At 16.7% G+C, this 10,796-nt stretch overlaps 3 protein-coding genes across 3 annotated transcripts; 2 read left to right on the top strand and 1 right to left on the bottom strand.

Moving 5' to 3' along the window:
* Positions 1-756: 756 nt before the first annotated feature.
* On the top strand, positions 757-2,568 carry PGAL8A_00285700 (conserved Plasmodium protein, unknown function; the record flags this gene model as incomplete). The annotated part of the gene is made up of 1 exon (XM_028671857.1): positions 757-2,568. One exon carries the CDS (start codon positions 757-759, stop codon positions 2,566-2,568), a length of 1,812 nt encoding a protein of 603 aa, XP_028528468.1.
* Positions 2,569-3,731: 1,163 nt separating this feature from the next.
* On the bottom strand, positions 3,732-4,529 carry PGAL8A_00285800 (conserved Plasmodium protein, unknown function; the record flags this gene model as incomplete). The annotated part of the gene is made up of 1 exon (XM_028671858.1): positions 3,732-4,529. The coding sequence occupies one exon, from the start codon at positions 4,527-4,529 to the stop codon at positions 3,732-3,734; it is 798 nt and encodes a 265-aa protein (XP_028528469.1).
* Positions 4,530-7,712: 3,183 nt separating this feature from the next.
* Positions 7,713-8,372, top strand: PGAL8A_00285900 (60S ribosomal protein L10, putative; the record flags this gene model as incomplete). Its single annotated transcript, XM_028671859.1, has 1 exon — positions 7,713-8,372. The coding sequence occupies one exon, from the start codon at positions 7,713-7,715 to the stop codon at positions 8,370-8,372; it is 660 nt and encodes a 219-aa protein (XP_028528470.1).
* Positions 8,373-10,796: the final 2,424 nt, after the last annotated feature.

Below are 10,796 nucleotides of genomic sequence, written 5' to 3' on the forward strand. Positions count from 1 at the left end.
TTTTTTTTTTTTTTTTTTTTTTTATCTTATATTTGTTTTAATTTAATATACATATAATAAATTATTTTTTTCTTAAATTATATGCTTTTTTTTATATACATATTCTTGGAAAAACATTCTTTTTCATTAGATAAAAATAAAAAATTAGGATTATTCTAATATTCAATGTATACACATTTTTACTTTTTTTTTTCATTTATAAAGTACAGAATAATTTAAAAAAAAAAGAAAAAAGTAGGAATATAAAATAAAAGACAAAAAAAAAAAAAAAAAAAAAAAAAAAAAAAAAAAAAAAAAAAAAAAATATAATATTCGCAACCAAATATTAGAAAATTATACTTTATAGAAGAAATAAATATATATATAAGAACTTTTGTTGTTGATACATAAAAATTAGAAATGATAATTAATTAAAAGGAAAAAATTTTAGATTAAAAAAAAAATATATTTAAAAAGGTATTTTTTTTTTTTTTTTTTTTATATCTAAAAATTAAATATATTTATGAATTTTTATAGTTCTGTGTTAAAGTTGTTATCATTATTTTATAATTTATATTTGTGTACTTGCATAACTTGAAATTTAACTTTAATTTTCATAGTATATATGTTGTGAATTTTATATGATATATTAAAATATTTTTATGAAAAAGGTATATACCGTAAAATTAACATTAAAAAAGATTTTATATTAACTTTTCACATCCTTTAATTAGTTTTTGTGAAGTAATTTAAAAAAAAAAAATAAAATAAAAAAAAATGAGCAATACATTTATTTACTGGAATTTTAAGGGAAGTAAGGGAGATGCAAATATTTTAAGGATATCTTTACCATGTAGTTACAATACAATAAAGAAAAAGATTTTAGAGGAAATTAATTTAAACTTGCAGAATAATTTAGATATACTATTATATTATAATAATGAAGTTTTAAGTGAATATGAAAGTATTCATAATGAAATGTTAATTGAAATACAAAGAAGTAACATTGATGTTGTAAAAGAATTGTTACAAAAAAGTAATGAAAAGTATCTGGAAAGAAACAAAAACACAATAGAAAATAAAGATACATCGAATTTAAAAAAGAATGAAGATTTCAATTTAAGTAAAAATAGTGATAAATTAAATAACCATGATGCAAATAAAATATCAAAAATAAATAAATTACAAAATTATTCTTATAACAACAAACCATGGAATGTTTACAATAGAAATAATATAAAAGAAGATAACGATGATGAAGATATGAAAATTCAAGAAGTAATGGAAAAGAATAACTTATATCGTAGTGATTATAAATCAAAAATGAACTATTTCAAAAAAGACAAAAATAATACAAATTTTTTTCAAAATAAACTGAAAAAGGTAACATCACCTACAATATCTAAAAGAAATTTTAATAGTTATAATAAAACAGAAAATGTATCAAGCGGAATGATGATGTACCAAAAACAAAATATACAAAATAAATGTTACAAATTAAAAAATGGTCAGAAGAATAATTTAAATAATATACAAGCAGAAACAAACACAAAATTTATTTCTCCAAATTATATATGCCATATGTGTGGTAAAAAAGGACACAGTATAAAAAATTGCACAATGAGCAATTTCAATAATAATAAGAAGATAAAAATTCCCACAGGAATACCAGCCAATTTCTTGACTAAAATAAAATCGGAAGATATTTATAAATATGATCAAATATATATATTAAAAGATGGTAGTTATGGGGTAATGAAAGATGTAGAAGATGTAAGTGGCAGTGCTTATTTATATAGAAGTGTTGATGATAAAATAAATATTTATTTAGGTGTAAATGATAACAATAATAAAAATGAAAGTGACAAATTTTCTAATATATATAAATGTTTATTATGTAAAAAATTGTATTCATCTCCAATAACATTACATTGTTGTGGAGAAACTTATTGCAAATCATGTTTATTCAAATACAATAAGAAAAGAAAAATTGATCAATCATATCACAGTAGTTCAGACCAGAAGGTACAAGTTATGAAATGCCCTAATTGTTCCAAATTTATAAATTCAGATGAATTAATTATTAATACAAATATTAAAAATGTTATTGATACTATTATTAAAAATCAAAAAATTAATGATTCTAATGAGGAGACAAATGTATCATCAGTTGGAGGATTATTAAATACAAATAAAGATAAAAAAATGCCTTTTGAAAATAATAATAATATATCAGATAATTTTATAAATAATAGTAATGAGGTAATGCAAAATGACAAAAACTATAATAGCCAGAATAATGAAAATAAAGTTAATTTCAATGAAAGTAATATATCAAACAATGAAATATCTTTTGATAAAACAAAAGAGCAATTCTCAGTTAGTAACAATACTCTAAACAACAACGATGAAGAATTACAAGATAATAATTATAATCCTCTAATTAACTTACCAATTAATTTAAATGAAATAAAGAAACAACATGATTATGCATCTGCTTATATAGCTCAATACAAAATGCAAAAAAAGAAAGAAAAAAAAAGAAATATTGATCTCAATCTTATTTTTATGAATAAAAAAATATGTTAAATTACATGAAAAAAAAAAAATAAAATAATTTTTTTTTTTAAACTGTAATTCACTTTTAAATTATCCATTACATAATATATGTGTATATTTTTAAATAATTTTTTTTTTTTTTTTTTATACATTTTAACTAGAAAAAAATGTATATTAGTTTTTACTCAATTTTGTTAAACTCATATTTTTATTATTTGCTTTTAAATATTACTTTAATTGTTAAAACAAAAAAAAAAAAAAAAAAAAATACCAAAAATTTATTATTTTTGTTTAATTTCCACTTATTCCACTAAAATACAATGAAAATTAGTGAAGTTGCTTTGATGAAAAAATGCATATTTTTCAATGTATTTTAATAATAAAAATTATGAAAATCTAATAAATAAAAAATACAATATTTAATAAAATTCTTTTGTTCATTTGAAATATTTGAAAAATTAGGAACTAGTTTATCATTCTTCACAAAATTATTAAATCAAATTATTATTTATATATAATATTTAAAAGTTATTTAAGTCTAATTTTATTTTTATGTTTTCATAATTTATGAAAAAAAAATTATAATTACAAAATGTAAAAATTTAACAATTAAAAAAAAAAAAAATATATATATATATATATACATATATATGTATATATAAATATATATATGTAATAAATGTACATACAACATAATATATATTCATGGTTCTTTTTTTTTTTTTTTTTTTTTTTTTTTTTTTTTTTTTGGAACTTCATAATAATAGTGTTTTGATAAAAGGTAAATCTATTAAAAAAAAAGAATTTATACTCTCAATTTTTTATTCATTATTTCAATAGCAACAAATATTTATTTCAATTCTTGACCAATATATATAAATTTTAGTTTTTTTTTTTTTCTCTCAAATTCTTTTAAAAATATATTAAAATAAATTAATAAAGATTAAAATATTTCTTGAGTGTTAAAAAAAAAAAAGTTTTTTTGCAAAACTACACATTAATAATAGATGAATTGTAAAGATGGTTCTGTTTTTTTTTTACAAACTACTACGTTATTTTTCTTTTTATATAAATCCTATAATACAAAAATTTATCATATTTATATGAAAATTATAATCAAATTTCAAATAATCAAAAAGAACTTATATTTTTATAAATTATCAAATAATCATTATTTTTTTTATATTTTTAACTCAATATACATCTGGTGATAAAATGGAAAAGTTTCTTTTATTAGGATTGTTAATGTCATAAAAATATTGATGTACTTTAGCCTTTATTTGATTTAATTCATCACTTTTTTTTTTTAATTCATTTTTTTGATTTTCTATTAGTTTCTGAAATTGTGCAATTTTTTGATATTGAATTTTTACAGCACTAATTAAAACTTTTTTTTCTTTTTGTAAGGTGTCAATCTTCAGTTTATAAGAATTTTGATTTTTTTCGTAATCATCATTATTAATAAAATTATTTTGTATAAAATCACTTAATAATGGTATCATAATTCTTTTGGCTTGATTAATTTCATTACATGTAAGTATACTTTCTAAAATATTATCTATACATGACTCAATTTTTCTGGATATAAATTTAAGGTTCTCTTCTTTCGGTGAGAGTAACGACGGTGAGACATTTACAATATCATTATTTTTTAAATCATTAAATTCGGTATAATTACAATAATTATTATTATTAATATCTTCATAAGTTACTGAATCATCTTTTTTATTTTCATTTTCGTTATCACATTTAATAATATTACTAAAATTATTATTTTCTGTTTTTACCTTTTTATTTATTTTTTTGGTGTCTTGATTAATTATTGTGTCATCATATATAAATTGAATATTTCTTTTTCTACCATTTTTATAACCATATATATCTTTTATAATGTGATTTATATCTACATTTATGCATTCATGCGAATTATTTTTATTTTTTTTATTTTTCATCAAATATCTATTTTCAACACCAACGGCACCTGCAGACATTTTTTTTTATCTAAAATTCCTTTTCTTTTTTCGATATTATTTTTAAATGTAAAAATTTTAACTAAATTTTGAAATAATTTATATATATATATATATATATATATATATATATATATATATATATATATATATAAAGATAAAAAAAATAACAAAGTTTAAAAACTATAAAAATAAATTAATTTATTACATAAGAGTTTATATGTATAAATGTATATTTATACGTACGTATATATGTATATGATTATGTATATTACATATATGTATAAATATATTATATATTTATAGAAAAATATAAAAAAAATAAAAAAAAAGGAAATGTAAATTCTTAATAAAGATAGAATCTTCTAAATAATAATTTAATTTTAATTCACAAATTATGTATATAAATTTTAGCTATACTTCCGAATTTTTACATATTTGCCTACTTAAAATTTTTAATTAATGTTTTTTTTTTTATCTTATATATATATATATATTTTTTTTTTTAATATCGCATATGTTTTATTTGCTCACATTTTTTTTTTATCTAAAATATGAGAAAAAAAAAAAAAATTATATATTTAAAAACATATATATAAACATATGTATGTATATATTTATATGCAGTTTAACTTAAAATTTTTTAAAATGTTTATATATGTAGTTCTTAAAAATAAACAATTTTTTAAATAATAACATTTAACCTGAAAAAAAAAAATTTTAAATTGATTTATTTATATAATTATGTGTGCATATATAAATATATTAATTTTTATGTTGTTCATTTAGAGAATAGAAGCATGAAATGTTCTGATCATTAATGGCGAGTGATTACTTCATTTTAATTTTAAATGTGCATATATTTAGAAATATAAAAATAAAAACATTACATAAATATATAAAATAATAAAACAAAGAAATATGCATATAATAAGTAGTTACTTCAAGCTTTCTTCTCTCTTTTTACAAAAAATTTTATTAAAATGCTTTTAAAATAACGAAATTACTAAATATATATTGTTTTAATTCATTTCATTAAATAAAAACATTTTTATCAATAAAAAAAAAAAAAAGTTAAAAGTCGTATTGTATTTTTAAAAAAATACTATAAAAATTATTAATGTATAAAAATAAAAATTCTATTTCTCTTTCGGAGGATTTTTAAGCATCAAGAACATATAAAAATTCATAACCTTTTATAAAAAAAAAAAAAGAATTGTTTTGACATTGTTTTTTTAAAAATAAATATAAGTACATGTACAAATCTTTATAATTAATATTTATATAAATAATTTTAACATAAATACAAACAAAAAAAAAAAAAATTTAAAAAACTTTAAAACTTTTTATATCTGTTTTCTTTTTCATTTTAAAAAACATTAATTTCATCTTTTTACATAATAAAAAAATTTCAAGATAATTTTATGTTATACATTACACTTCATAGTGTTTTAAAAAAAAAAAAAAAAAAAAAAGTAAATAAATCAAATAATCTTATATTTGTATTACAGACTAATTTTAAATAAAATTTATACGTAATAACTAATCTTAAAAAGTTTTAAAAATATATTATGTAGTATCTTAAAAAATTAGTTCTTAATTCATCTTCTTTTTTATTATTTTCGCAAAAATCTGTATTTAATTAGTATAATAGTTTATAATACCTCTTAAAATTTTAAGATGTTACTTATTTTATAGTATAAAATATTTTAATTTTTACGTTTTATAGTATAAGGAAAAATCATTTGAATAATAATCATGCAATTATAACAGAAAATTTCAAAATTTTTTATTTTCTGATGATATCTTTACCATTTACGTAAAAAACTGTTTTTCTTAACCAATACAAAAATATATTATTATATCTTTATCTTAATATAACATAATATTAAAATAGGAATAGCATTTAATAATATGTTAAAATATAAAATCATAAAATATTATAAAGTTATATATGTAATAATATTAAAAATTAAAAGTAATTTATATTTTGAAATAAAGTCCTTAAGATATTATAATTATATACATCTCATCTATCATAAAAATTTTAGTATCTTTACTCTTTTTTTCCATTCATAATTGTAATTCAACTAATTTTCTTCTCAAAATTAAATAAATATATATATATATCAATTCAAGAGAAAAAATTAAAAAGTTCACAATCATTAAAAAGGGACATAACACAATGATTTTTAAAAGATAATATTTTATTAAAAAAAAAAAAAAAAATAATAAATTATCTCCGTAGATATTTAATAAATTACATAATATAAAATTTTCATAAATTCTTAAACTTATGAAACAAAATAATTTTATGTATATATTAAGCATCTCTAATAAAAAGTTTATACGGTACTATGAAAGTAAAGATACAGCAAAAATAAAGTATACTTTTGTATAATTATATGTATAAAAATTATAATTTTTATATTAAATTATAATTTTTAGAGGGAAAAGGGGTTGAGATTTAACTTCATAATTTCATATATTAATATGAATAAATAACTTAAAAGTTTCATAACTACATGTTTAATATATAAAATAATAAAAATTAAAAGTTTTTTCTTTTTATTCCTTTTCTTGTTTATTTTGAATTAGTGTATTTTACTAAATTTTTTTTAATTAAAAAAATATAAAGTGGAAATTTATTTGATACATACTTTTTTTTTTTTTTTTTTTTTTTTTTTTTTTTTTCATGTAGAATAATTATATATGCATATATATATAATTGTACTAAAAAATTATTTTGAATTATTGCCCCAATTTTGAAATTTTTATTTATTTATTTTTTTTTTTTTTTCATTCCTTTATTTTTATTAAGATTTATTAATAATTTTTTTCATGTTTTTGGAGCATTATAGTGATTAATAAATGCTATTATAAAATATATTTGACATAACTTTTTAATATATTTTCTGATATTATTTATAAATTTTAGTAAGGTAAGATAAAAAAAAAAAAAAAAAAATCTATAAGTTTGAAAAAGGACAATCTTAATAAATTTTTATATGAAGCTTTATAAAATTATCAAATAAATATTTTTATGAAAATTAGAAAAAAAAATTTTAAAATCACTGTTAAAATATTTTTAAAATAAAAAGAGAAGTTATAATTTTAATTTTTGTTTAAAAAAATTTTAAATTATGTTCTTGTTGTGTAAATATAAATGTATATATTTTTTTTTTTTTCTTTTTTTTAATTTAGATGGGTAGAAGACCAGCTAGGTGTTATAGATATTGTAAAAATAAGCCTTATCCCAAAAGTAGATACTGTAGAGGTGTTCCTGATCCTAAAATAAGAATTTATGATATGGGAAAAAAAAAGGCAGATGTAAATGAATTTAGTGGAGTTGTGCATTTAGTTTCTTATGAATATGAACAAATATCATCTGAAGCATTAGAAGCTGCACGTATTTGCGCAAATAAATATATGATAACAAATTGTGGTAAAGATAATTTTCATTTAAGAATAAGAGTACATCCATTTCATGTTTTAAGGATAAATAAAATGTTGTCATGTGCTGGAGCTGATAGGCTTCAAACAGGTATGAGAGGAGCATTTGGAAAACCTAATGGGGTTGTAGCAAGGGTAGATATAGGTCAGGTATTACTTTCTATTAGAACGAAAGAAAATTTTGTTCCTAAAGCAGCTGAAGCTTTAAGAAGAGCAAAATATAAATTCCCAGGAAGGCAAAAAGTTTTTATTAGTAATAAGTGGGGATTTACTAAATTTTCAAAGGATGAATATCAAGAATATAAAAAAAAAGGAAGAATTATTTCTGATGGTGTTAATTGTAAATTTATTAGAGAAAAGGGACCATTAGAAAATATATATAAAGATATAAACACAATCATAGAATCTTAAATGTTTTGCATTTATACATATTTGTACATATACTATTATTTATTATGAACTTTTTTGATAACCTCATATAATTTTTTTATTTATTAAACAGAATATAAAAGTAAAAAAATATAAATTAAAAAGAATACAATAAAAATTCTTAATAGATAAATAGAAAAAGAAAATTTATAAAAAAAAAAATGTCAAAAAGAAAAATAAAAGAAAATAAAAAAAATATTTTTAAATAAAACACATAGAAATATATATGTACTAATATTAAGAGACTGCTCTAAATTATTCTTGTTTTTTTATTTTTTTTTAAAAAATTAAATTATTTAAAAATATAAAAAAGACACATATTACCATTTTTTCTTTATTTGGGATTTAATCTAAATACAAAAACAAAATTAAAATGTTTTTTATGAAGAATTAAAAATTATTAAATATATATAACCTAAAAACATTTTGTTATATGCATGGTAATTAACGTTTTTTTTTTTTTTTTTCCAATTCTATAAAAGTATTCATGGTGAAAAAGATATTGAAGATAATTTTTTTTTGATTTCCTATTATTGTGATATAATCATTTAATCATTCGTATTTGCATATAAAGGTATATAAGTATAATTTAATGTAATTTTTTAAATTTCATTAGTTGAAAAATTACATTGAAAATTATTAAAAAAGGAATAAAAACAGGCTAATAAAAATTAGTGAATCTACATAACATACTTCTATATATTACTTTTTGCGAAATTTTCATTTAGTTATATAGTACTCATTTATTCTATATTTTTTTTTTTTTTTATTTTATCTATTTTTTTCTCCTTATTTAAGAAATATATACATACCTTTAGTATTTATAGACTAAGTATTTATTAATTTCATTATTTATTTTAATAATGTCTTCTAAAAAATAGAATTAATTGAATTAAATTTTTACAAGAATACATTTAAGATAATTCATACATGAAAATGTTGTAATTAAATGATTATTATAAAGCATAAATTACTCTTATATTTAATAAAATGTCTCACCTTACCATTTATTTTTGTTCTTATATTTCTATCCATGATTTAAATTAATCATCTAAAAAAAAAAAATATATGATTTTTGAATTAAAAGTACTACAAAATAAATAATAATATGAAACCGTATTACTAAAATTAACTTAAAAATAAAGGCTTAAAAAAAAAATTATGATCATATTTAAATTCAATATATTACTTTTATAGATTTTATAATATATATTTTTTTCGTTTTTAATCTTATAAAAATTCAGAATTATAACGTGAAAAAAAACTAAAAAAAAAAAAAAAAAAAAAAACAGAATTATATAAATTGCTTTTATTTCACAAAAAAATTTCATAAACAATTTTCTCTACAGTTAATTATTTAAAAAGGTACTACAAATAAAAGTAAAAAAGGTAATTCTAAAAAATTTAAGTTTCTATTAATTTAATTATTTTACTACAATATATATTTCAAAGAATTTCATCAAAAAATAATAGAAAATTATAATTTTTAAAAAAGAGTAGACATTTTAATATAAGTATTATACAGCCAATGAAATTAAGTACACACTAAATGTATTTTAATAAAAAGCTATAAATTAAAAAATAATAGAATAAGTAAAGGAAAAAGTAATAAAAAAAAGTCCATAAAAATAAATGAAAATAGTAAAGGAAAAAAAAAAAAAAAGTTACTAAAGTATACTCTTAGACTTAACAACATCAGAAAAAATTTTATACTTTTTAAAATTATTCATAAACATTTTTAATTATTTAAACATATGAATATTTACTAATACATATAAATGGATATATTTACATTTTTTTAAAAAAGTTCATTATATAACATCATTGTATTTAGTTCTTTAATAATAAAGTTACATAATATTACACACATAATTATAATAAACTTTTCACAGATATCTTTTTTCTTATTCTTAAATAAATGATATATCTCACATAACATGCACACATATATTTGCATAAATATCTTCTGTTTTTTTATTCACTATAATTCTTATTAAATAAAATGAAAAATAATTATTTTAATATTTTATATGCATATAATTAATTGTGATAATTTGATTATTTTATTATTATTCATTCCCTTGTATCACTATTTTCATTTTTTTCAACTTTTTTTCTATTTTTCTTATTTTTTTTTTTTTTAAAGAATACTAAATAGCTGTGCAAAAATAAAAACTATGTAATAATATATATATAATTCATTTTTGGTAATATAAATAAAAGTTAGTTTTTATATAATTTCACTTTTTTATTATATTATAAAATTCACAAAAATATTTTATTATTTTCAATATATATAACTAAAATTAAATTTATGTCAACATTTTTTTTTTTTTTTTTTTTTTTTTTTTGATATTAATTATAGATAAAAAGTTATGGTATATGTTTTTCATTATAAATTTTTTT

This window comes from Plasmodium gallinaceum (assembly GCF_900005855.1).
Source record: "Plasmodium gallinaceum strain 8A genome assembly, contig: PGAL8A_v1_87, whole genome shotgun sequence".
Taxonomy (NCBI): domain Eukaryota; phylum Apicomplexa; class Aconoidasida; order Haemosporida; family Plasmodiidae; genus Plasmodium; species Plasmodium gallinaceum.